Here is a 27,171-nt window from a genome sequence, read left to right on the forward strand (position 1 = left end):
TAATCACAAACACATACTTTACTATATTCAGTAAGACAAGTGAATGACATCTTGCCTGTTGACACAGTGTGACCTTTGCTGGAAGTAATTCTAAGTCCAAACCCTGCCATGTTGCTGTGAAATGTCTGATCTGTTATTCTCTTGTAGCCACTTCTATATCTTACAGGTCAGCACGTTCACCTAGCTAATCTCATTTCTAGGATTCTTACCAATCCAGATCAGCCTCTGTCCCAGCTTGAGACAGTTTGCTTCATCAAATACAGAGCACTGTACTCATCAAACCATGACTAGTCATGACAAAAGGATTTTAATCTGCCTTTTACTTTTTAGGGTATTAAAAGTCTATTTTTTAAAAAGGAACTTGACTGACAAAAAGTTAGAAGTGGTTAACTGAAATGGTGATTTGCACAAAATGTGGCAAGACAATAAAAAAGGAAGACTTCCAGGGCAAGGCATTTCTAAATGTTTAACAAGGGGGTTCCCCCTCGCTCTTCACAATTTGGGAAATCAAGACTGCTTAACAGAAATTAGAAAGCCCAGACATACAAGAATCAGCCCCAGTATTTTGGTTTTGGTCTGGAAAATGAACTGTGACAGAGCAGACTTCTGCTCCTGAGCGTGTCTGTGAAAGACACAGATGCTGCCTCCAACACAAAATCAGAGAAAGGAAGACAGGCCAAAGCTGAGCTGTACCCACAAAGATAGACAGACAGGCTGTCAGCAGCCTGCCAGGAAAATTCCTGTAGCTTCATCTCATTCTCAGCTGCCGTTCTGCCAGGGGGACTCCTCGGGCGCAGACAGGCAGTGCTGATGGGAGCTTACTCCTATGGGCTCCTCTTGGCTGAGGGACACAGAGCTGGGTCACCACCACGGGACCTACCAGTCAAGCCCTGCCTTGCTGGAAGGTCCTTAACCAGTTCTATCCTCCAGGTTAAATGTTCTGTTTCAAGATTTCAACCTCTCTGATGAATCCTTAAAAAAGAAAAGTAATAAATAAATAAAAATTTAAACTTCGGTGGTTATTGGCAATGCTTTGTATATTTTTTGCTCCAGAGATGCTTGTTTGAACCAAGCTGAAGAATGTTATGTTCTCTGCTCAATGGAATTGAATGGGAGATGTATTCCTGGCGTTCTGGTGCTGCTTGTGAGTCTTTGCTCACATGCCTTATAATAGTTGGCCCTTTGCCACTCCCTCATCCGAGATGCTCTCCTCCTGGAGGGACCGTAGGAGGGCTGTGGCACGCTGAATGACAGCACTGTGAAGAGGGAGGTGAAACTTAATGCTGCTAATTGTGAATCACTGATCTTGGGAAAGCAGCCCTAACTATGTACACGGAGATGTGTACTCCCAGTAAATTATTAGTGCTCAATGAAAAAATTTAGCAGTCACTGCAGGAATTTCTAATGAAAAATTAAGTCAATGAGCAACTCTATCCAAAAGGTAAATGTAAGTTTCTTCTTGAATTCTGAATGCTGTACTGGTCCTTGATCTTAAGAAGTTCTAGAACAAGAAAAAACAAAGAATGGTGACTAGACAGCCATGACTGGGAATGGCTCTGTCTGCATTAACTAATGCTATTTCCCTACCGGGAAAATAAGCAAATAAACAAACAAAACAACCCTCCAAAACAAAAACAAACACACACCCCAAAAACCAAACAAAAAACCCCAAAACCCCAAACAAAAAACCCAAAACAAAAAGAAAAAACCAACAAAACCAACAAAAAGCCCCCAAAAGCACAAAACCCCAAAAAAGCGAACCAAAACAAACAAAAAATCAAACCAAAACCTCAAACCTAGTGATGTTTCAGTGGTTATTTTTGCCTCAACACCTCCAGGGATGATGACTCCACCATCCCCCTGGCAGCCCGTTCCAGTGCTTGACATGGAATGCTCAGACATGGCTCTATGTAATTTTTAAACTTCTCTTATGCCTTTTCTTCCACTTTTCAGAGTAAACACTGGTACTTTCTGAGACTCAGTCACAGGACGCTGCACAGCGCTAAATTTCAACACCAGTCTCCTCTGAGAAGCCACCATTAAAAGAGTGGTTTAAATGCTGCCAGCCTTATCATTTTGACAAATAAACTACTATCTACACCCTGTTTGGGGGAAGACCCACTCCTGAAACTAAGCTTTGCACAGCTGCCATTTCCATCACTTCCAGCGGCAAACCCTGTCGTGCTCTGCGCCGCATTTCCATTTTGGCTTGCTCTTTTACCAAAAAGCCACCTAATCCCCGCACCACAGAAAGAACACTGGCACTGAACCCCCCAGGGCGGCAGGGAGCAGCCCCGGGGGATGCAGACGAGCAGGTCGATACCGTGTGGCGGCACAACCAGCCGCGCTACCCCCGCCATCCCGCTGCCCGACACTCCAGGGCATGGCGCCCCTAACAAACATGGCCGCGCCAGCCCCGCCGCGGCACTTGCCAGGCCCCAAGATGGCGCCGGCCGCCGCTGCTGTGTCAGGGGCGGCTCCAAGATGGCGCCCTCTCGCCCCCGCTGCCAGCACCCAAGATGGCTCCATCCGCTTCACCGACGTGGCCCGCGTCTGGCGCGGCCGCGCCGGCGCCCCCAGGCGGTGTCTGCCCTCACCAAAGATGGCGGTGGGCAGCGCCGCTGGTCACTAGGCTCCCGCCGCTCGCTCCTCGCCGGGCTCCGCGGCCGACATGGCGGCGGCCGAGCTGGAGTACGAGTCCGTTCTCTGCGTGAAGCCCGATGTCAACGTCTACCGCATCCCGCCGCGCACCTCCAACCGCGGCTACAGGTGAGGGAGCGTGCGGCGCCCGCGATCGCTCCGGCGCGGCCCGGCTTGCCTCGGGCCCTGCCCGCAGGGCGGCCGGGGCTGGACTGTGCCCGTGGCCCGGCTTCGTCCCTTGGGAAAGCCGTGTCCTGTGGCCGCGAGTGGGTCTGGCCATGCCCTGAGCCCCCTCCTGCCGAGCTCCGGAGGAGCCGCCGGCTGGAATTGCCTCTTGTGGCAGGTGGTGAGCGCCTGAAGGCAGGGGAGCCTCCGCTCCGCGCTGTGCGGGAGCAGGGGCTGCTCTGTTCATCAGCGGCAGGAGGCGAGGGGCAGCCTGTTGTTCCCGGCAGAGCTCACGGCTGCTCCCGGGATCCTGGGATGGGACTGATGTGCTGTAACGGCACGTTGGATTTGGCCTGGTAGCTCTAGCAGTGGCTGGGAGGAAAGCAGGAGGAATTCGGGGTGATTTTTAAGAAGAGGCTGCAGAACCAGCAGTTAGAAATGCCTTCTCTGGTCAGGCAGAAGCAGCAGAGTGTGCGTTTGTAAGATGTGCCCACAGACCTGCTGGAGGAGCGGGTTTGTGAACTCCCTGAACCTGACAGACTGTAGGCAGATGTTGTGCCTGGCCAAGGATGTTTGTTTCCAGTTATAAAATCCGGTAGATTTTACAGCACCAAGCCTGCTAGAGTTCAGGAAGCGTTTGGACAATGCTCTCAGGCACATGGTGTCATTTTTCGGGTGTCCTGTGCAGAGCCAGGAGCTGGATTCAGTGATCCTCATGGGTCCCTTCCAACTCACAATATTCTGTGATGCTGTAGGTTGGGTTTTTTCTCACTTTCCATTTTTTTTTTTTTTTTTTCCTTCACAAGAGCCTGTGGCAGAGTATGATGGGTCAGTCAAAATGTGTGTGTGTTTTGCCTAGTGTAAGTCAGCTGCCTCTAGGCTATGAAGTACTCAGTGTTATTTTACAACCACAGGGTAGAATAATGGAGTGTCTTTTCAGCACGTTATGAATTAATTTTTGGGGTCTTCCCAATGCTCACAAGTTGCTTTTGGGGATTTCCTGTTCAAGTGAGTTTCTGTGCTTCTCTCTCCCCTTTTTTGCAAACTTATAAGGGTGAGGAGTTGATGCTCTCTGGACTGTGACTCTTTCCCTTTGCCCAGAGATGTCAGAGCCGTGTGTCAGCTGGCAGCAGCAAGAGAGGAGCTGAGACCCCATGTGTTTTTTGGGGAGGAAGGTGGCATGAGGCAGCTGCAGGGCTTGAGGGACTGGGGGCAGAGACTTCTGCTGAGGTGGCTGGGCAGAACTGAGGAGGTTGTCTGTGGTCAGTGTTCAGCTGCTCTTCCTTTCAGGGCGTCTGACTGGAAACTGGACCATCCAGACTGGACAGGGCGGCTTCGTGTCACCTCCAAAGGCAAAACCGCTTACATAAAACTGGAGGATAAGGTTTCAGGTAAGGGAAAAGCTGTGCCCCCCAAGGCTGTGACTGAGATTGTTGCCCCTAAGCCTGCCCAGAGCTGTGCATGGTGGCCCTGGCCACACTTTAGGAAAGGGTTTCTCTTCTTAACACCTGATTCTTTGTCTGCAGGAGAACTTTTTGCCCAGGCTCCTATAGATCAATACCCTGGCATTGCAGTGGAGACTGTGGCAGATTCCAGCCGCTACTTTGTCATTCGAATTCAGGATGGGACTGGTGAGTTGGGGGCCAATGTAAGTGCCAAGTGCTAGGGGTGGAGGAGACCCAGGTGGAGCTGGGAGTGTGCCAGGAGGATGAAAATGGTGTTGGGAATGCTGGAAAGGCCAGGTGGTGTGCCTGGAGGGGTCTGAGGACAGGGTAAGCAGAGGAGGTTCTCTACATTGCACAGAGCCCAGGGGCTGGGCTGGGAAGGAACATTTGGTTTCCAAGCACACTCTGTAGGAAGAAGGGTGCATCCTGAAGGCTGGGACAATGAACTTCTGTGAGCTGCTGACTTCCATCTGCAGGTGTGTCAGTGAGAGTTAGCACAGAGGGGTTTAGGACAAGCAGAGGGATTTGTGGCCCAGTTGCAGGGCACCTCCAGTGACGACTCCTGTCTCCTTGCTAGGACGAAGTGCTTTTATAGGCATTGGCTTCACAGATCGGGGTGATGCTTTTGACTTCAACGTCTCTTTGCAGGATCACTTCAAGTGAGTTTTGCTTTTCTGGAATGCTCTTTTTCCTCTGGCCTGTAGAACATGGTGGGTGGTGGTGCATGTTCATTTAGCACAGGTTTCCTTGGGGTGGCCCTGAAGCCCTGCTCTGGCAAGGGACACTTGTGTGTGCTGCAGGTGGTCATGCAAGCTGACAGCCCTTGCAGGTCAGATCTGTAAGTCTTAAGCTTAGGTCCTGTGATGCTCCAGGTGCAGTGTTAAACAGCTTCATGGGTTTGTGGTGGTCCCAGCTTTGTGCTGTGTGACACCAGGAGTAGGGAGGTAGGTGGTTTGACAAGGCACAGTGGTTTGGTGGGATGGAGAGAGAAACCACACATTTTTCTAAAACCTTTTTGCCACAGGGTCTCATGTTTTACTCTCTTCTTTTTAGGTGGGTGAAGCAGGAGACTGAAATCTCCAAGGAGTCCCAGGAAGCTGACACACGTCCCAAATTAGACTTAGGGTTTAAGGAAGGGCAGACCATCAAACTAAATATTGGGGTAAGCAGACCAGTTACCCCTGCTTCTTTGTGTGGATGTGCCAATTGAGACGCTTCTTTACACTTTCTTTTTTTTTTTTTTTTTTCCAATGCAGAACATGACCTCAAAGAAAGGAGGAGCAGCCAAGCCCCGTGTGTCTGGATCAGGGGGCCTAAGCCTGCTGCCACCCCCACCAGGAGGCAAAATTGCAGTCCCTCCTATACCTCCCCCTTCCTCCACAGCCATTGCCAACCATGTCACACCACCACCTGTGCAGAAATCCAGTAATGCGAGCAGTGCAGGTAAACCTTAGCACTGAGCCTGCTGATGTAACACACCAGCAGGTGCTGCTTCAGTAAACTGTGTTCAACCTAGTGCCAGCTGTGCCCTCTGAGACATGGTGTGTCCCAAGGATTTTGGTCTCCCTGTCAGCTCCAGTGTCCCCAGTGCTAGAAGGATGTGGACCTGTACTGGGTCCAGAGGAAGGCCATGGGAATGGTCAGAAGGCTGGACCAACTCTCCTGTGAAGAAAGACTGAGAGTTGGGATTGTTTAGCCTGGAGAGGACAAGGCTCTGGGGAGATGTTTCACTATGTAAAGAGAGCTTGTAAGAAAGATGGAGAAAGACTTCTTACCATGGCTTGGAGTGACAGGGCAAAGGGTAGAGGCTTAAACTGAAAGAGGGTAGATTTAGATTGGATATAAAGAAGAAATTTTTACCATGAGAATGGTGAAGCCCTGGAACAGGTTGCCCAGAGAAGGAATGGATACTCCTTCATTTGAAGTGTTCAAGACCAGATTGAACAGGACTTTGAGTAACCTGATTTAGCGCAAGCTGTCCCTGCTTATGGCATGGCAGTGGGACTAGATGAGATGATCTTTGGAGGTCCATTCCAACTTAAATCATCCTGTGTTACTGTAACAAAGAGGTTGCTGCGGTCTTCTGGAGGCTGTGTTTAAAGTGTGACCATGCTGAGGTGTCTGGAGAGCTGATGATCCCTTTGTGAAGGCAGAGACTTCAGCAGTGCTGTCCACGGGTTTGAGTGAGAATAAACATTAACTTCTGAGTAGGGCTCATGTGGTCCCAGTGTGTGGTTTGTGCTGTTAAGGTGGTGCCTGTTTGGCAGCTGTTGTGATTGCTGAGCTTGGGTTGAGTGAGCCTTATGTCTGCTGGGAGAGGTAATAAGTGACAAATGTGTCAGGTGGTGTGCAGAGTGGAGACTGAATAGTTCCTGAAGACAATGTACCCTTGCTGGAGGTCAATGTCAGCTGAAGGTGTGCACATTCAGCAAAAGGAGATGCTGTTATAACAAGCCCCTCAAAAAGTCTGACTTCTGCAGGGAAAGCTGGAGTCCCTTCAAAGATTTTCTGCCCTGCATCCAGGAGTTTGTTTAACGAGACAGTTGAAATGCCTGCAGGATTTTCTGGATAAGCTGATGTATTTTTTCTCTCTTTCTCTTTTGCCTTAGATATTCTTTTAGATTTAGATGCTCCTGCAGCTGCATCCAAGGCACCAGTATCAGCTACCACAGACCTCTGGGGAGACTTCAGCACTGCATCCAGGTAAACTGTGATGAATGGAACACAAGAAGGGTAGTGTCCTGATGGGTGTGGGAAGAACCAGAATTAAGAAGTCTTACTGCATCTGCTCATTTGATTTTCCTTTTTTTGTTTCAGTGCTGTTCCCAATCAGGCTCCTCAGCAGTCCAACTGGGTCCAGTTCTGAATGATCAAAGCAGTGGAATGGGACAAATTGATGACCTAGAGGCACCAAATGGGATCAGAGAGGGCACAAACCTCTCTAGTCTTCAATCAAATTGGGACAATCCTTCATTTTTAGATCAGACCTTCACTTAAACTTAGTATTTTTGATCCCACTGAACCTAAAGAGAGCATAGAGACTCCTCCCAAGATGGGCAAGGAGAAGAGAGGTAGCCTTATCGCCTCCATCTACTTGGCCATTACATGGTACATCCTAGCTCTTTTTCCCTGTCTTTCCATACAAGGAAAGCAAGAATCTTGAAGAAAGTGGATACAGGGGGAGGCTGGGTAGATGCCTCTGGGTTCCTTGTCCTTCACATTTTCTCTGGCCAGGCTGTTGCTTTTTGTGGCTGCTTTCAGTAGTGACTGCAGCGTGCGGTGCTGAGGACAGCTGCATTTGGCTGCACTTGCTAAAAGGAACCTCTGAGGAGATAGGTCTTTTCTCAACACAAAACCCTCTTGGATGAATGACATCTGTGGTGAGGAGTGACTCTCCCCATGCACACACTGCTCTTCCATCTTTGGTGCAATTCTTGGTAGTGCTGCATGTCCCTTTGCTCCTGTGGGAGGAGCCATGCAAGTCCTTGAGTAGGCTGCTGCTGTTGCGCTGTAGTTCCAGGTGGGCACCCTGTCCCCTTGAGGCTCCTGCTTTGGATTGAAGGTTCACTGGAGGAACTTCTCTCATTTTAACTCCTTTCTCCCCTGGCAAAGGCCTCACTGTCACTGAGATATTTTAACTGGAAATAGCTTTAAGGAAAAAAAAATAAGCCTGTTTTTACAATTTGGTAGTTACTTGCACTAGATGACAACCAGGTGATTCCCACCACTCAGCATTTCATGTTCCTGCATCACTATCCTGAGCCCTGGCCTTGTGTTGTGACTTGGCACTGTGTTTCAAGTATTGCATATCTACAATAAGAATTATGGTGGGACAATAGATTATTCTCTGATGAAGGGACAGTCCCCTTCCCCTTTTTAACTCACTCATTGGTCCTGAGATCTGTGCGAGCAAAATTCTCCCACCTCTGTTCCTTATTATGATTTTACTTCTGAATCCAGAAGAAAAGGGATGTGAGCTCATTATTGGAACTTATATTTTTATTTTTAATGTGTCCAGGCCCCCTCTATTTCCTGTGTGGTTAAGGGAGTTAGAAAGAAGTAAAAAGCCACGACTTCCTACTTTTTTCTTTGGGAGAGTTTCCTGAGGCAGTGTGGACACTACTTTGTCTTCAGCAGCTGTGGGTGTGATCTGGGCTGTAAGTCTGTTGATTACTGTGGGCAAACTCACAGGGCAGGCTGGAAAGCTCACACTGCTGAACTGCTACCCTTCATGCTGGCACAGAAGCCAAAACCTCCCAACTGGCTGGGAAGTTGGTCTCAGTAACTCTTGGTTGTACCCAGTTCCTGGAACACTAGGGCATTGGTGCTTTGCTGGAAGGCTTCTTCCTGTTTTGAACACTCAACACAGCAACACTTTTGTGTCTCTGGCACACCTTCACAAGGAAATGTTTCCCTTTGGGCAAAAATTTTCTGGTGAGGCTTTTAAAAGAGTAGTTTTGCACCTTGTATTGGCAAAGGTCTTTTGTCATTTTTGTCTGGCTACAGTGAGGGCATTTTGGAGACAGTTCCACTTAGACCATCCCTCTGGGAAGCAACATTCTTGAAATAGCTCTAAAGCTGCTGCAGTTCCACTTGTGGAAGTGGGGACCAGACTGCTCTTGGATGTATTTTAAGTAGTCATTTAACCCCGATTCCCTGGTTCTCTTGGTGTTTCCCCCTGCCAGCCCTCCCCTGCCTTCATAGTCACTCCTGCAGTCTCACTGTACTTCAGCTCCTTGCCTCCTGAACTTGTGGATGGCTGTAGTCTACAAGCAACATCACAGACTCCTGGGTTGGCATTTTGTTTTCTTTGTCTCCTCTTTGTTTGCTCACATCCTTGTGAGGTCCTGTCATTTCAACTATGTATCAGTTCCCCAACCAAGGAAGTTGGTGGCACCAATTAACAATGAACTAGGAGCCTCTTCTGTATTGTCTTAGTATTCTGGAGATAATATATTATGTATTTGAAAAGCTGAAGAAGCAAAAATTAAAGATATATGTATATAAAGCATACGATGTACTGGTGCAAATGGTAATTAAACAAGTAACACTGGGGTGAAAAATGTCATGAGTCTTCTAAGTTGTCAAATTGTTTTTCCATTGGAAGCCTCTCGGTTGAAGGTCTTCATGTCTCCAGCAAGATCCTCACAGCCTACTTATCCTTCTGCATATCTGTTGTGGCCTGCAGACTGAACAAGAGCAACTTCAGGAGTGATGGGTTCAGGCTCTGTCTGGGCAAAGAGGTAGGAGTGTGGAAAAAGGACACAAAAATGGTACAGCTGTTCCACATATGGCAAAAGACTCCCACAATACCAAACTCAAATCAACAGCGTGGAAACAGGCCTGAGTGTAGGTTCCTGTGGGACTTGGTAAGAGTGTGGATAAAGCATGCAAGTGAGAAGACTTAGTGGTCCTGATATTTAGCATCTCAGACATTAAAGGCTTCTACAGCCTGCAGATATTTTCAGAAATTATTCTTTCTGTGCTGGTAGATGGAAAATGGTCTGTGCCTATTACAGATGATCAAGGTGAGCCAAGTGGGCCCTTTGTTAGGGGCAGCAAGGACAGGCTGTCTGGAAAGAGAGGAAGCAGGAAGATGGGTCACAGCAGGGCAGGAAGGGGCAGTGGCCTCACCAGCAGAGGAGCAGTCCCGAAGTACCTAAGCACAAAGATCAGAGCAGGTCAGAATGAGGATTTAGATAGCAGGGGACATGGCCAGGCATGGCTGTGCTAGCTCAGGCAGGGTCCAAGGGTCCACTTAGCTGTGATAAGGCCCATGTTGCTGAGGTTTCTCAAAGCCAAACACCTCTATTACTTAAGCTGGACCTGAGTCCAGCCAATCCCCCAGGAGGTGAATATGTTCAGGGCCCTGACATTGTTCTGTCAAGCCTGCTTGCAGCCATCTTGCACAGCATGCTTGCTCCATGTTCCTCTGGCAGAGAGCAAAGCTGTGTATATGGCTGTGTTGGAAGTACAACACAAGTCTTGTGGCCTGGGTAAAGATAAGAAATCTTAACCTATTAAGTCAGCTGTTTGAATTGTCAAGCATTCTAGTATCTGTAGTGGCTGGGGAAAAAAGACATTTTTTCAGCTCTAGGACCAAAACTTTTACCTTATTTTCATAAATAGGATTAGTATGTTGTATAGGTCCTGGCAGGGACAAGATGTAGCATTTTACCCATAAGCTAGGGTAGAGCTTCTCAGACCTTTCAGTAGGTAATTGCAGCAGAAAGAGTTGAGAAGCCTAAAAGGGTCTTTCTCCAGAGCAGGAGAATTTTCAGATGAAATTCACCTAAGGGAAGTGCTGGGATATTTTCCTGTTTGTGCATAAAGAAGCACAGAAGACTGGGAAACAGTTCATGGAGGAGAGCTTAGTCATGTGTGGAGATCTTCCCAGGCCCCATGCCTTTCTTCACAGCAAGACCTGCTAGAATGCACAGCTTGCCGAGTCCTCTGCAAGTTTTCCCTTTCTTCCAGTTGGGAGACAGACTGTAGCACATAGAAAGAAATAGGAAACAAGTGTCAAAGGGAAGATCCCAGTTTTGTCTGGTTTTTGGTTGTCAATACTTCTGAGGGAGCTATAGTTGAGGTGTGATGAGTGTATTTCCCTGGCCCTTCTCCCTTTAATTATGTTCTGTGTTCTGTGACTTTGTGTCTCAGAGCCGTGCAGCAACTGTTCTTACCACAGCCACACAATATGGATTGCAGACACAAACCTGCCAGATTTCACAAAGCCTTCATGCTGTGTTTGGACTCCTGAAGAAATGGAGAAGGGCTGTACATTGTAGGAAATCAAACAAAAACCAAACAGGAAACCAAAACCCCCAAAGTCTTCCTGAGCTTTGATAATGAGGTAAAAGGATCTGAGTCTGACCTCCTCCTGCTAAATCAGCATAAACCTACAAGGTTCTAGGAGGAGGAATAACAGGGCTGTTAATGTATACAATAAGCAGAGCACTCTGAACACAAGTGGTTAACACCCATTGTAATGCCTCCAGGTCCAGGTAATCTGATGAGTGCTCATTACATTATGTGAACAATAGACTCTCACTCTGCAGACTGTTACTGACAATAGTTCTGTCCATGCTAACAGTCAGGGAAAGCACATTGCAGGATGACAGCTTAATTTTGCCACCTGCCATTTCCTATAGCTGTATCCAGAGCTGGGGCTATGATGGACATTCCTTGAAGCTGAGCCTAGGAAGATCAGCCAGCAACAGCTGGGTTGTGTAGTGACTCCTGACCAGAGCTATGATTTCCAGTCACTGCTGGGATCCTGGGGTGCGCTTCTTGCATCACTTGTGTTTGGGGCAGGCCAGGCAGGTGACTTGCAACGAATGGCCTGCTGTCCCTTTTCTTTCCCAGGCATTGTAGGATGGCAGCTCCTGCATGTTGAGGTAGAGGTAGGGGCAGCTTTCAAGCCTTGAAGCAGTTTGGAGAGACATTCCCTGAAGGAGGGAGCCGCCTGTAACTTGCAGCCTTTGTGTGGAGCCTTGTGCGTTCGGCATGCACAGAGGCGCGGCGCTCCCTGCCCTGCCGAGGCTGGGCTGGTGCCCGCCGCGAGCAGGCGCCGAGCTCAGCCTCAGCCGTGGCCGTGTGCTGCCATCTGCTGCCCGATCCCTTTGTTGCGGGCTTTCCCGCAATCCCTGGGCTCCGTCTCCAGGGGCTGGCTGGGCGCCCAGCAGTCGAGAGGGTGGCAGGTGGGATGCAAGCAGACATCACCTGAGATCTGGCTAGCACCGGTGGGGTGCTCTCTGAAAAGAAATCGCAGCTGGTGATTTGTAGTTTGATAGTTTAGTGGTGGAGCTGGTGCTTCCAAATGTAGCTGTGTCCTGCTATTCTACTGCCCTCTGTGCTTCGGTGCCCTCCTGCACAAACACAGTAATGTAGGGCTTGGAGCTGAGCTGTGCCAGGGCAGGCATGCATCCCCTCTTGTGGTCAGTGTGCATACAGGTATGGATGTCTGTTGTCTTTAAAAAAACTAGGAGAAGTTCCATTCCTTTGGGCCTAACTTAAAAAGGGGTGGCTAAGCACTTGTTCATGAGTCCCTGTTTATGGTGTTAAGCAAACTGTTCAAAGAGGTGTGAGATGCTATGCTGGTAGTGCTACACAAACCATTCTTTTGATTAGCTGGCAGGGACAAAGAGCTGAATTCAAGTGAGAGAGAAGGGATAGGAGAGCATTTTCTTTGGAGAATATATGCTAAGAGAGTATAGACACAGCTGTATGTCTGGCCCAGACTTAGGGGCTGCTGTGACCAGTATCTAAAGCTGAAGTCAATACCATGGGTACATGTACAAAATGTGCTTGAAAATCACTCTTTTTTGGGTAGAAAAGCAGGAAAAGCCCTTAAGTGATACATTTCATACAGAAACAGGGTTACTGTAGGCAGATAACCTGTCCTGGGTACCCTGGTCTAGCTCCAAAAGTAGTCCTGATTTGAGCAGGGTTTGAACAAGATACCTCCAGTCTGAAATATTTCCTAGCACAACTTTTGTGCTCAGCTGTGCTGTGGAGGGACCCACGCTGGGCCAGCAGTGTGTGAGATGTCTGACATGGGCTGTTGGTCAGTGAAAAGGAACACTGATCTGACAGTCATCCTGCACCTCAGAGGCTCTGTGAAGAGCAGGATGATGTGCTGAGCCTGTCCTGTCCAGTCTTAAAATGCTAAATAGGCAAATAACTGTGATCTGGAGGCAGAGTCTAAGACACCTCGAGGAGCACTTTGTCCTCTTTGTCAGTCCCAGCCAGCAGGGAGTCAGCAGCAGGGGCCCTTTGGCCTCTGGGTCAGTGCCAGCCCTGTGCTGGAGGCTGGCACCCTAGAGTGCCATTTGGCCACCCTTTGCTTCCCTGTGCTGACTTCAGTGTCCTGGCATAGTAAAAGTGGCTGACACAGGCACCTGAAGCGTGTGCTCTTCCAAAAAAAAATAAATTTGCCTTTCCACCTCTGACAGTGTTGACATCTGTGTCATGAGGAGGTTCCTGCATATGGTTAAGCCCCAAAGCTTGGGGCCTTCCTGCCTGGCATTAAAACTTTCCCATCACGTTTCATTGATGAGGTGCCAAGGACTGTTTGGTTGAGCTGACTGTACTCCCTGGATTTAGTTCAGCTCTCTATGGCTGTTACTAGATGGCTTTTGTTTGTCCCATCCTGACTGGACACCTGCAGGCAGGTGATGTCCCATCACCTCGCTGCTGGCTGTCACAGGTTGGGCTGGGAGGCTGCAAATGGCCTGCAGGGCCATCTTGGCTACAGGGTAAGGGGCAGCACAGGCTTGCAATCTTCCTGATAAATCCACCCTTGAGGATAGGAGGGGGTGAGGGAGTTCTGCAGGGCCAGGGAGGTTTGTGCTGCCATTCCAGTAGCACCTGCTGGGACAGCCTAACCAGTACAGCTCACCCCAGAACCTCCCTATGAGAATGTTTCTTACTGCCTTCCACATACATGCATGCAGAGGATGTGGAGGGAAGCAGTTTAAGTTCCAATAAGAGTGACCCTAAGGTGGAACTCATAGCATGAGTCTGGGTAAACTTATGTGACAGCTCCATACCTGCTTGGTGACTGTGGTTATTTTCCAGTTTTTTGCTTTTCTTTCCACTCCCCCCATTCCCCCTTCAAGAGAGGGAGATCACAGGCATTCACCTCACTGGGCAGAGAGTAGCCAAGCAGAATTCAAGGCTGTGGAGATCTGTGCAATCCTTAGAACTGGAAATGAAGCATGAAGAATTGCTTCTGTGGAGAGGTGTTATGTGGCCACAACTTGTGCATGTGAATTCCAAATGCCCACTCTAAGGAGATAAATGCCACAGTCCCACCTCTGAAAACAGCCACTGGGGTCTGAGCAGGACTTGGATCTGGCCCAGGTTTGAAGTCAGATATGATACTGTGGCAAGCAATTGCAGTATCTGGTTCTGATCTCCAACATAGCCTTGAGACTTATGACTCAGATCCAAAAGAGGAAGGAGACAAAAGTGCAATGTTGCAGTAATGGCATAAAACAAAGCTCTGAGGTAACTGCATCTGAATGTGCCCTCTGTTGGCTTTGACTTGGTAATCTGTAAATTGGGGGAAATAAAGAAATAAAACATAGTTTTGCTCTTCTGAAGAAAATTCTCTGTTAATGCTACATGTAAAGGGGCATACTGGGGCTTCTTGTCTCTTTGAAGATTCTCTGGATCATGTTCTTCCTTCTCTTATTCCTTCTCTTACACCTGATGGATTTTGGTAACCTATCATCACACTAGAGTGGGCACATGATTTTCCCTTTGCAATTTGCACTGAGTTTGAGCTCCCTCAGCTCAGGTAACTTTGGGACATGATCTCTTCTGCTTGAAATCCTCAGCACTTACTAAAATTTGGCAGAGATATGGCCAGGGGAGAAATGCACAAGCTGTTCTGGGGAGGAACATTTCTTTTCATCACTCCTACTTTTCTTTTGTTCCCCTGTGTTATGCACAGTACTGTAACCGTAGCGTTGTCTTTCTGCCGACTCAGGCCTGCCTGCGGTGAGGTGCTGCCCCCTGCCAGAAACTTGTGTGGCTTTACAGTGCTACCTTCTGTTTCATCCATCCCACTCATTGCTCTCACTCCCCTTTCCCACTGTCCATTCAGTACTTCCCTGTTTCCTCTTCAAATGCTCCAATGTCTTTTTCCTGTGCTTTCACAGCCCCATAGAAGCCATTTTTTTCCTTGGTCTCTTAGCAACCTGTATGGAAACCTGATTAACCTTGTGTCATTAGAGGGTTTGACTGTCTTCCAGAAGAGGTCTCTTCTCCCTGCAGCTCTGGCCTGTGTCAGCCTTGGCAGAGAAGGGCCTAGGGTACCTTTCTCTCAGATCCCAGGAGTCTGCTGTGCTCCCACACTGTCCCCTGGAGCAGTATGAACTGCAGCGTCCTACCCCTCCCCTCCCTCCCTTACCAGTTCCATGCAGCAGGGTACACAATGAGATCACCTATTGCTAGACTCTCTCTAAACAGCCAAATCCCTCAGGAGCTCTCAAGGAGCTCTGGCTGCCTGAATTCCTTTGATTTGTTATTTGACATCCCTTATTACTGCTCAGTGTCAGGCCTTGGGTCCTCATTCTCCATGTTCCAGTGCATTTTTATGCTCTTCCCTTGGCTGCTCTGCTCCATAGCCTTAATCCCTGAAAAGGAGCAAGGTGATGTGGGGAGGGAGGACCAAGAAGGTGGCATATATTCACTTCTGGTGCTCTTCTCACCCAGGTGCAGGGATGTAAAGCCTGGATTTGGTTTAGGCTTTTATCTAAGTGACTTGGAAGTCTGTGCTAGCTACAAGTGCCATAAGAGTAGGTGATGCCAGGACTGTAGGCAAAGACCCACAACAGGCAGGATTTCTTTACAAGGGTTATATTGACTTTCCCCAAAGTCCATCATACTTACACACGTGTCTATCCATTAATTCTTTTGTTATATTAACCTGACCACTAGAGATGTCAAACCTTTAACTTTCTAAATCTCCCTGAGACTTCTCCCCTTCTCCTTCTTTGATATGTTCCCCCTCAGTCTGAGATTTGCTGATAAAAAGATAGTTTAAGGCAAAAGGTGACCCCCTGATATTAGCAACTGTTTCACTTTGAATTTCCTGAGAATCAATGGGACCATCTCCTGCCCAGGCCTGCTAATTCCATACATTTTGCACAATCAGTATTTTATTTTGGACAGATCCTTTGGTTTAGTCCTCCACAAAGCAGGGTTCTGGTGTGTGAATGTCACCAGTTTGTTCCATTGTGACAAATAATTATTTTAGCTTTGCTTTGATGTGCTTCTTCCCTCTGACTGCTTATTTTATACCCTGCTCTTCACCTGCCCTCACAGCAGTATATCAAATATAAAGGGTTTGAGGAAGCTCTGACACTTCTGCTTTGTTATGGTTTTGCACTTACTGGAGGTCACACTCATTTAAATTTTCCTCATTTGGCTGCAAGGTCAGCTTGTTGAAAAATACATATTGATAATCCCTTTGGGAAATCATTTTAGTCATGTCAGCTTCATTTTGTCTGTTGTCGAATCTTCTGAAGAGGGTCTAGGTATTTGGGTGGCCAATGTGATTTCCCTGTGTAACCTTCATGTCACTTGTGATGATTCACAGCCTTCAGCTCAATTCTCTCAGCTGCCCCTCTGTGTTCAAACTGGCTTGTAAGAAGTGTGTCACTTCCCTGCAGCATCCACCACAGCTGTGGCAAATTAAAAAATGGGATTTCTTTTGGAATGTGTGGGGTCACAGCTTTAGGATGCCGGTCCTACTCTTTGCCTATAAATTTGAATTTAACTCCTCAGGTTCAGCTGGATTTTCAAAATAAGTGTAAGGCATGTGCAATGGCACAGTTTCCTCTGCTCACATGGACCTGCTTGCTAAATTGGATGCTGCTGCCTGTGGGGTGGAAGGCTTGCAGGTACCACCTTATTCAGCTTCACTGACAGGCTGGGGAGAAAGAGCTTTAGCGCCTCTGCTGCCTTCTCTTTGGGTCAGGGACAAAGGGTGGCCACGGAGCTTGCAGAGCAACCAGGAGCTGGAGCACGAGTGAGGAGGGAAAGCAGAACTGGGAGAGTCCCAGAAAGGAGCTGGGGCTTGTGAGGCACTTGGGGCCTGAGAGCATGGGAGACACTCGGCAGTGTGGGGTAGGGCTGAGCTGAAAGATCTGTAGGGAAACACAAGTATTGTGGGAGGACAAGGGAGTGAGCAGAGCACAGGAAGAGGGGGAATGGAGTTACTGAGGAAGAGCAGTGAGAATGCAAGGAAGCAAAGCACGAGTTTTGGGGGTTTTTAAGCAAGATTTTTTTTTTAAATTATTTTTTCAGCACCACAACTAACTGCAGGGTCCAGTTGTTTCTATCTCCCACTCATTTACATGCCATCAGTGTGTATGAAATTCAAAGGACAAATTTTTCAGGAATATCATGTGATTGTTGTTACACCTTGGCTCAGCACTGCGTCCCGTGGAAGTATGATTCAGGGTTGAATTTTGATAACAAGCAACAACTCTGATGGCTGACAAAGAAGAATTGAGCTGTCTACTGATGCTTAAGTGCAGTCTAATGCAATCTAATAAAAAGAGCAGCTAGAGCCTGAATTTGCATTTGAAATTCATTGGCTGTGTTTGGAGACGTGTTTCAGCGGAAAAAGTGCATGAAGCTGCTCTGTAACTTCCTTCTCTGTCTGCTGGTTGGGTTTCCTGTTTCTTCACAGTGGAAATCTTGAAACTCTGCAAGGAAGTAAGCCTTTTTCCCATGAGACTGAGTCTGCTGAGGCTTGGTTGGGTGGGGACAGGGGGAAGTATGTAGAGGATTGCTCTGAATTCTCAACAAGAATTTTGAGGGCTGAAGTAGATTTCAGCAGAGACTTAGGGAGGCTTAATTCCAGTGAGAGGGCCAAGACTGAAGACAGAGGATAGTGCTGGAAGGATGTTGGAAAGAGAAGCAGGCAGCATGCTTGCTTGAGGGACCAGGTTTCTCTCCTGTAGCTGTTCTTATTCTTGTGTGAAAGTCACCCTCTTTGCACACAATACCTAAAGGTGAAATAAAGTTAGCTCAGGACACAAGACACAAAAAGAATCCTTGGTAAAGACATCCAGTTACTGCCTCACTCTTCTTAGGGGCAGTTCTCCCTAAACTGTGTTCAGATTCCCTTTACCTTCTGCCACATTGTTCTTCTCTGTTGTCTGGTGCATGTTCTTTCTTCTACTGCCCTATCTCATCTCCAGCTCTGCTCTGGTTACCCTCTGTGCTCTCTGGATGTGCTGTGAGCATCTCATTCTGCTCTGCCTTAAGGCTAGCCAAACTAACCAGCTTCTTCCTTCTGGTTGTTTTGGAGACCTTGTTGTGGCTTTTTTCAGGCTTTTACAGGGGGCTTATAGGAAAGATGGAGAGAAACCTTTTAATGGAACTGGTAATGGTAGGATAAGGGGTCATAGATTTAAACTGAAAAAGCCAGATCTAGATTAGATATAAGGAAGAAATTCTTTACAATGAGGGTGCTGAGATGCTGGAACAGATTGCCCAGAGAAGTTGCAGATTCCCCTTAATTGAAAATGTTTAGGGCCAGGTTGGAAGGGGCTTTGAGCAGCCTGATGTAGTGAAAGATGTCCTTGCCCATGGCAGGTGGGCTGCAGAAGACAAATAGTCTTTGAAGGTCCCTTACAACACAGACCTTAGTCCTGTCTGCTGACTGAACCCTCCTCACCCTGCCTGACTTATTAGCATCTGTTCCCAGAAGTCTTTCTGATTTAGAATGTATCTCAGCTGCCATTTCCCTTGTCTCCTTTCAAGATCTGCTCCAGCTTCAAATCAGACTAAACACTGACATTTTGCTCAAGATAGTATCAGAGGTTTTCACCAGAAAGCAGTTAAAGGAGATAAATGACAGTGTTGGAAAAGTGGCAGAAAAATGTAAGCCATCCCTTTTCAGCCTCTGAAATGGAGCCTGAAGCAAGCACTGCTCTGAACTTCCACAGGCTATGAATCTGGTTTTAATAGAAAAGTTTTTGTGTGTACTCTTGTCAATAATCTCTCACACCATCAACATATGCTTTTTAAAATTCCACTTTGCTTGTTCTCCTCTCTGACTCCAGCCTGATCCTTCTGTTTCTTCATGGATATATCAACCTTCTGATTATTTTTATTGCTCTAAGGCTGCAGCTCCCCAGTCTCACTTCTACAGGAACATTTCCTAGTCTGAGATTTGTTCTAGTGCTAACTTCCAGCTGGGGCTGACTTTGAAGAGTGAGACATAGCTGTGACGTTTGATGTAGCAAACACAGCTTAACCACAAGGGGCAAATTGGGCAGAATGCATTTTGTTCTGGACTGCAGGTTAAACTGGGCTAGGACCTGTGATAGCTGCAAATGTGAGAGCAATGTTAGAATTACTAACAGACAAAGAAACGCTTGAAAATATGGGGTAATAGTTAAGTAAGAAAATTAAAAAGAGGAAAAAAACCTATAAATGTCTTGAAAAGGAAGCCAATCAGCTGAGAATCTGATATGGGGAAGGAGTGCAACTTCCTTTTCAGTTGTTAGGTTCTCATTTTTCTTTTATGTCTCAAAATCTTCCATGGTGCCAGGGCTGATTTCCTGGGCCAAGAAACTGAAGATCTCTTTGGAACATTTCTGAGCTCCCAGGAATTCTCAGGTTATCACCAGTGCTTCCAGTGTTCAGCACAGCCTTCTTTGATGGGTAGAGGGTGAATGAATGTATGGGGAAGGCTCAGTAACCTATTCCTGTCACCCTCTGGAAACAAGGAGCTAAAAGACCCACCTTTTACGTGGCAACACTAAGGACAGGGTCACACTGTGATTAAATGGCATCAGAAATCACCTATGCTGAGGTGAAGTTCAAAAATGAATCGCCAGCTCCAGTGGTCAAAGGTAAGGAATGAATGGGTTATTTGGGAGAAAGGGAGCAGGGTGAAGAAGAGGGAATGAAGATTTTTCCTTCTGTGACTTTGGTTCCTACCTGATCTTGATGGATTGGTGAGAAAAAGGAGCTAAATGATCAGGAGACTGGAGAAGTTTTGAAATAAGAGTCTTGAGGAACGTCTCTAAGAGAAAAGGCAAATGGGAGTTGCAACATGAACAAAAATGACTACTGGGAGCACAAACAGTAGGTTTCAAATGAGCGTTCATTAAGGAACCTGTTTGTGCTCCCTCAGTACCCTACATGTTATGTAGTCTTGAAAGAGTCAAATTTGGACCATGCTGAGTGCCAACAGTAGAGACTGTGGTTTATGACAAACAATCAGATCTGTCACAAAGGTGGAGGGGCTCCCAAAGCAGCAAATAAGCCCAAGTCCTGGCTGCTCTTGCCTGTGAGTGAGACTACAGATTGCTGCTTGTGGAGAGGGTAGGAGAGTCAACATGCCTGCTTATAGTAGAGCAGTCAGTTGTACTCTGCAGCTTCATGAGAAGTGGTACTGCTGCAGAAACATAGCCCCATTGTCCATGGCTGATTGAGAAATGGTCCTTGGAGAAGAGACCCAAAACTTAAACGCTCTGAAATATACAGAAGAAGAATTATTTAAAATCTGGAGGGAGATCCAAATCTGTTATTGATGTCTGCCACTCCTGAAAAACATTTCACACACCAAACAAAATTTTTTTTTTCCTATTAAAAGCTACAGTGGTAAAATTGTTATTTTACTAGACTTCATGCAAATTTAAGGCATATTCTGGTTAATATCTACTCTGTAGTCATTGTTCCACAAGTAGAAACCCATAGAGATGTTCTGTATAAGTCTCACTGCTTCTGTCTGACATGTAGGACTCTACACAACAGCAGGTCCTAGGGCAGAAAATGTATGTGTGCATAAATCAATGAACAATATTTTTTAAAAATTAAATAAATAATTACTGCTGCCTAAGGATATATAATAGCTTGCCTATTTACAGCTTTATCTCCGTTTTACAATCCCAGACAGAGCAGGCATCAGCTCCAGGTTATTCCTTGCTTGCTCTGAGACATGAGTCATGGAAATAAATAGTGTACATAGTCCTGTCTGTCTTGAAAGCTCACTGTTTTCAATGCACCAAGATTAGTTGTTTCTGGATGTAGTTAGCATTTCCACTGTGGTGAGGTGGGGGTGGTGGAAGTTCCCCATGGTGTTCCAAATTATTATTCCAAAGACATCAAGTCTGTTGTATGTGATCATGCTAGACATGTTACAGAGCACAGACCAGCTGTGGAAAGCATTTTGCAGGGAGTTCAACCCCCCGAGTGTGCACAAGATTACTGCACTTCACTTGTGTTGCTGAGGTGCACAGCATGCAGTGCTGCCTGTGCCACCTGGGTGTGAGTGTGGGATGCTCAGGTCTGACTGGGCACAGGTTGAACAATGTCTGGATGTGCTGCATATAAAAAAAATCAGTTGGACTGGTTAGAGCTATTTCTGAAGTGAGTGCTTTGACTTTAGATCTTGAGGGGGCTCCTTGTTTTCACTAAGGCAAAAGAAAGAAAAATGTTATTAGAAAAACATTATTTGACCAGGAAAACCTGGACCTGGTCTGTCCACATGTTTTCTCTCCAGATAATGAAAAATTATGCTTTTTTCCCTGCTGTAGCAGTCTCTCCCAAGCCTTTGGGAAGTAGTCAGAAGGCATCCACAAAGAGCAGGTTTCTTACAGTCTTGCTTACTAGGCATGTCTGGCAGGCACACTTGACCGACCTGGGAGCTTCATGCTCAAACCACGACAACAATGAATGAAGGCTCTCTAAATCTTCTCTTTAATAGTAGTCTCTCCCAAAGCTTCTTTACTCCCGTCCTGCTGTCTCTTTCCCCTCCTATTTATCCTGGCTTGTGTACCTGCCACAAGCTAGAACAATCCCCTACTGTGTGTTTGCTTCTCCTTCCCTGTGACCCACTCTCCTGCCTGCTCCCCAACCTCCTCAGTACTGGCAATATCCCTCTAGATAAAAGTGAGGTCCTGGCAAATCTTAATCTGAGTACTTTACTCAGGCTGCTGGGCACAGCCCTCTGTTCTCCCCAAACATCCAGCCTAGCACGACCTAGTTTTATTACAGCAAATCTTTGAATCCTGCCTTGGAAAGCAGGGATGGAAGGAAAAGTATATCTTTCAGTCTTCCAATGATGATGTGCCATCATAGCCTTGCACATTTTTTGTCTCCCATCCTCTTTCAGATTACTTCTGCACAGAGAGTTCAAAAAGCTAATGAAACTGAAGGAGGCAGAAAAAATTTTCTGGGAAGAAGTCAACATGAAATCTTCCCTTATGTCTTAAGTATCATGGTTTGAGCAATATTGCATTTAGCAGCTTTGGACTCAATCTAGAAATACATTGTTTCACTGTAATTTTTGAGGCACTCACCCCCAAACACCAACAATTATCATTGTTGGCTGACTGGCTGGGCTGGGAACACACTCACTGAATTGGACTTTTCTCCAAAACCCACAGACATTCCCTGCTCTGTCCCAGTCTGTCATTCTCCTAAACCTTGTATTTTCCACATCAGAAATCTTTTTTTCTTTTGAGGAGCTGTCCCTTGAGTAGTACATCCTTGGTATGTGGACTGTGGACTGACAGACCCACAGTTGACTGTAGTGTTTTGTTTGGTGTGTTTCTGTCACTTTTAGGACCTCCTGAGACAAAGAAGCCGGAGCAACATCCCCAGAAATACCCACTGTGGCTGCCATGGTTGATCTCACTGCTGCTTCTCTTGGTGTGCATTGCCCTTGTTGTTGTCCTCCTTGGTAAGTATGTGCAAGGAGATTACAAGGGACAAGTCTGGGGGGAGTGCTGGGAGAAAAGTTAGAGAAACCATGCTTCATGGTTGTCTGGGCTTTGTGTAAGGTCTCAAGTTTTCCTGCCCTCACTTTGTTTATGTCTGCATACATCGTCCAAATCCTCCACTGTTTACCCCAGATTGCACATTCCAATCTTGCATGGCCTTTTTGGAACTGTGGAGCAATTCTCTACCTTCATTCCCCACAAAAATAACTCAGTTATGTTTGACAGATGGGAAAAAGTGGAGACAGAAGCACAAGTGTCTATACAGGCAGCTGAATCTGTACTTAGGCTCTCTAACATATTTGGATATGCTTTGTGTCCTAGTGGAAAAAATGGCTTCTCACAGTCCTGGCATCTCCAGGATTAACTGCATAGTGCAGTTAATTAACTTTCACAACTTTTAAGGGTTGATTGCAGAGTAGTTCATTAGAGGTTATTCCTGGACATGCTGTTTGTAAAGATTGTCATCACTGTTTCATTCTCACTTTCTATTAAAGATATTTCATGGCATGCTTGCACAAGTTCTTAATACCCGCGATGGATTCTGGAAGAGGCATCTTATTACGATAAATCACTGCCTTTCCTTGTACTGCCCTTAGCATCTGAGTCCCAGATGTTTGTATTGCTTTGTTCCCAAATGTATAACCTTTCATGGTACTCAGCCAAAAGGTTGGGGAGTTTTAGCCTGGGATGTTAGCATCTGATACCTTCTGATACACATGGAAGGTTTAATTTTTAGTGAAATTTTACTTATGCAAGTTAATTGATGCTACACAGGATTTTGGTTTAGCATAGTGATACAGCATTTAAATGAAAAACCAGTACAAATTACATGTAGCAGAGTGGCCACTGCAATGTACAGGTGGATCACAATACAAACAGGATTTTAATTGCTGGTCATACAAGCATGGAATCATAGAATCATTAATGTTGGAAAAGACAGCTCAGGTCATGTAGTTAAACTGCTAACCAACCCCTTCCAAGCCCACCACTAATCCATGTCTCCAAGGGTCACATCTACTTTTCTTTTGAGCACTACTGGGAATGGTGACTCCAATGCTTCTCTGGGCAGCCTGCTCCAATGCTTGGCCACCTTTCGGTGAAGAAGCTTTTACTAATATCCAATCTAAATCTTTCCTGGCACAACTTCAGACCATTTCCTCTTGTCCTGTTGGTTGTTACCTGGGAGAAGAGGCTGACCCCCACCTGGCTACAAACTCCTTTCAGGGAATTGTTGAGAGCGATAAGGTCACCTGTGAGCAACCTTCTCTTAGGGAAAAACACCATCAGCTCCTTTAGCTGCTCTTCATAGGACTTGTGCTTCAGACTCATCCTGAGCTCCACTGCTCTTCTCTAGAGATGCTCCAACTCTTGAATATATTTCTCGTTATGAGGGACCCAAACAGGATATATTTCTGCAGTATGTTCCACATCAAGACATTGAATGGCCTCAAATGCCAAGACAAAATAGGGGAGTTAAAGTCAGCTCAGACCCATTACTTTCTTCAGGTATGTTTTTGTTAGTCATTCAATTTCTTATGCCATTTGGACTAAGGTACCCACTCGTCCTGTGCTGGCTTGGCTAACTGAGGAAGACACTGCCTTCTTTTGATCTCTGAGGAAATGAATACTTTCACAGCTGCTAAATTCCCACAGCTGAACAAAACTAAAAGCCAAATTTCTTATTATCCTTTATATTTGTGTAGGGATAAGGTCACCCTTACTGGCAATGGAGGTGCTCAACCAGGCATTGCCCATCTCCTCTGAGCCTTCCTCCATTACAGCAATTCGCTCATCAGGCACTGGAGCCACCAGGATTCTTCTGCTCATCAGTGACAATAGTTCTAAATTGAAAGATCAATGAAAATAGGCATCTGGATTGTTGAGCACACACTGATCAGCTCCTAATCCATACTCCTGATGAGTGTCTGAGTTCCTAGGAAGTCCTTGGGATTGTGGCTGTGGCCTGTCACCAAGAGTGCATTATTCCCCACAAAGTGGAGCCAGTAAGTCCTCGGGGTTTATGGTGCTGCACCCTGGTTTCAGGAGCTGCAGCTGTAAGTGATTCCCTTCACCTGCACTGGGTGTTGCTGATGGAACAGGCCCAGCTGAGGGTGGCTCCCCCAGGGGCCTGTTGCTGTGTAGCTAAGGAAGAGACAGAGGGTGACAAGGAGAGGCTGCTTTGTAGACTGGCAGCTGGGCTGGGGGTGTGTGCATGGCACAGTGGCTGTGGCTGGGAGGGCTCCCTCCTGCCGTGTGTGTGGCATGTCCCCAGAGGGATGTGCTTCCAGGGGTCCCTCTGCTGTCTCACTTGGAAGGCACAGGGCTCTTTCTGGCTGGGAAGGAGCTGTGCCACTGGTGGGGCCAGGAGAGGTGACAGCTGGGAGCATGCTTGCTGGGGAAATGGTGGAAGGAGAGTGCAGGGCTAATCCTGCTGCCTTTCCTGTCCCTTTGCAGTGGTTCCCTTCTGCCACAGCAGTGACCAGCCCTCAGCCCTGCAGCAGCAATTCTCGGAGTGGGAGTGCGGCTCAGCGGTGCCACAAGGCCCAGGTCAGTATCCCAATGTCCCCTCTTCCTTGGGGCCAAGGGCCTCAAGGGGCTGTGCCAGGGCAGGCCAAAGCACATCCCCAAAGGAACTTTGGAGAGCCTTGAGATGCCCTTACAAGGATTGCCCCGGCTTTGGGTACACAAGGCTCACTGCTCATACCCCAAAGCAATGGGAAGGAATGTCTGTACTATCCCTGTTTTTTCAAGCACTTTCTGTCAGGAAAAGTCACTGAGCAGGACATGAGCACTGTCCCTGGAAAACCTGGATGTCTGCAATCACCATCTCTTGTTAGTAGCCTGCATCTGTCTGTCCTCTCCCTGCACAGACCGAGGCTGGATGTGCTGCCCAAAGGGCTGGAGAAGGTTTCAAGGAAGCTGCTATTTCCTGTCCACTGATACGATGGACTGTGCTGAGAGTGCAGAGAACTGCACTGGGATGGGCTCCCAGCTGGTGGTGATCACCAGCCAGGCAGAGCAGGTGAGTGCACAGGGCCCCAGAGAGAGGGACCCAGCAGGCAGAGCCACAGTGCTGGGCCCTGGAGGGGACTCAGAGCCCCTCCTTGTCCTGCTGGGGAGGGGCAAGGTCCTGTCTGCACCTCTGCAGCACCAGCCCCCTCTGCAGCACCAGCCCCACATCATGGGGATTCCTGATGCCTCTCTGTGCTCAGTCCTGCAACACATGGACATTGCACTGTCTCTGATTTCCAGGAATTCCTCACTGAGCAGAAAAATCAAGATGTGCAAAGAATGAATTTATACATTGGTCTGTTTGAGGTTGATGTCGACCAGTGGCAGTGGGTGGACAAGACTCCCTACAATGTGAACGCAACGTGAGTATCTCTGGATGAAGAGTGTTTGGTGTGACTCCTGGTAGGGAAAGAAAGTAGGAGACATCTGAGAGGTTCAGGTACTGCATGAGAGGGAGTTGTCACCCCACTGTCTTGCCAGAGAGTAAAGATGCAGAAGGACAGAACTTTGTAGTACAGCTGGTTCACACGTCCCCATCTGTGCTGGGTATTGGTTATGAATTAACTACCTATGACATGGAAATCATTGCTGTCAGCCTAGAAAAAGCTGCATCTTGCCATCAGCAAGAACCCTGAAGAGCTGACAGGTTTTGGCTGGCCTACACAGCACTTATGTGAGCAAAATGGCTGTGCTGAAATTCAAGGAAAGAGATGGGACAAAGGGAGAGAGCACCAGGACTGTCCTTGCTGTGCCTTCTTCTGGAGAACAAACTTTCCCTGGAGTCCAGCACGGGCCTCTGCTGTGTGTGGGGTGCATGGGGTGAGTGGTGGTGAGCAGTTGCCCCCAGCAGGGTGGAGCAGGGAGGCTCTGTTGTGCTGGAAGGCTGTAGGAAGGAGGCAGGTTTCCATGTGCCACTGGAGCCCATGGGATATGGAGTGGGAGGAAGGGCACTGCTTCAGTCCATGGATCAGCATTGGGAATTTGTATCTCTTGCCTGTATCTCTCCCACTGGGGCCTTTTCCTGCAGGGCTTTACAGTGGGCACTGGGGAGTAACAAGCCTGTCTGTGTCCCAGGTTCTGGAAAAGCAACGAACCAAGTAACGGCCATACTGAGAACTGCACTGTAATGCATGTGCCTGAACAGACCCTCAACAACTGGAATGATGTCCTACCAACTACGAAGCATCATCGAATTTGTGAAGCTGCAGCAGTAATTGTGTGATGGAAATCCCCCTGTCCTGAGTAAAGCTGGGAGCTCAGCAGGGAGCTGGAACAGCTCTGGCTGTGCTGGCAAGGGTGGGGAGCTCTGACACATCTTCACTGTGTGGGGTGGGACCACGTGTGTGGAAGTGAAATGAGCTTTGTCCAGCATCCCCAGTGCCTGTGGTGGCTCAGGGAACACAGGGATGCTCAGGCTCTTTGCAGCATCTCCTGTGTTCTTGTGTCCTCTTCTGTCTGAGTGAAAAGAGATGGAGTTCTCCAGGAGGAAAGCACAGGAATGGAAGAGAGATATCCCGAGATTCCATGTCCTCTGTCTCCTTGAGCAGAGCTGTTTGCTTTTTGTTGAGTCCCACACAAAATGTCCTCTAGCTGTACTGGTTTCCTGAACAAATTCTGAAATCTTAGAAAGAGAAAATAGAACATCACAC

At 47.4% G+C, this 27,171-nt stretch overlaps 2 protein-coding genes across 2 annotated transcripts; both read left to right on the forward strand.

The window, feature by feature from the left end:
* The first annotated feature begins 2,577 nt into the window (after positions 1-2,577).
* Positions 2,578-9,316, forward strand: NECAP1 (NECAP endocytosis associated 1). Its single transcript, XM_054269927.1, has 8 exons — positions 2,578-2,769; positions 4,096-4,196; positions 4,332-4,436; positions 4,828-4,909; positions 5,304-5,412; positions 5,507-5,693; positions 6,860-6,953; positions 7,068-9,316. Exons 1-8 carry the CDS (start codon positions 2,672-2,674, stop codon positions 7,114-7,116), a joined length of 825 nt encoding a protein of 274 aa, XP_054125902.1. The 5' UTR covers positions 2,578-2,671; the 3' UTR covers positions 7,117-9,316.
* Positions 9,317-19,566: 10,250 nt separating this feature from the next.
* On the forward strand, positions 19,567-26,776 carry LOC128933211 (C-type lectin domain family 4 member A-like). The gene is made up of 6 exons (XM_054270141.1): positions 19,567-19,633; positions 22,354-22,470; positions 24,965-25,057; positions 25,381-25,532; positions 25,763-25,884; positions 26,597-26,776. Exons 1-6 carry the CDS (start codon positions 19,567-19,569, stop codon positions 26,742-26,744), a joined length of 699 nt encoding a protein of 232 aa, XP_054126116.1. The 3' UTR covers positions 26,745-26,776.
* The last annotated feature ends 395 nt before the right edge of the window (positions 26,777-27,171 follow it).

Source organism: Melozone crissalis, unplaced genomic scaffold (genome assembly GCF_028551555.1).
Source record: "Melozone crissalis strain CALT ecotype California unplaced genomic scaffold, PUWL_Pcris_2 ptg000008l_1, whole genome shotgun sequence".
Classification (NCBI taxonomy): domain Eukaryota; kingdom Metazoa; phylum Chordata; class Aves; order Passeriformes; family Passerellidae; genus Melozone; species Melozone crissalis.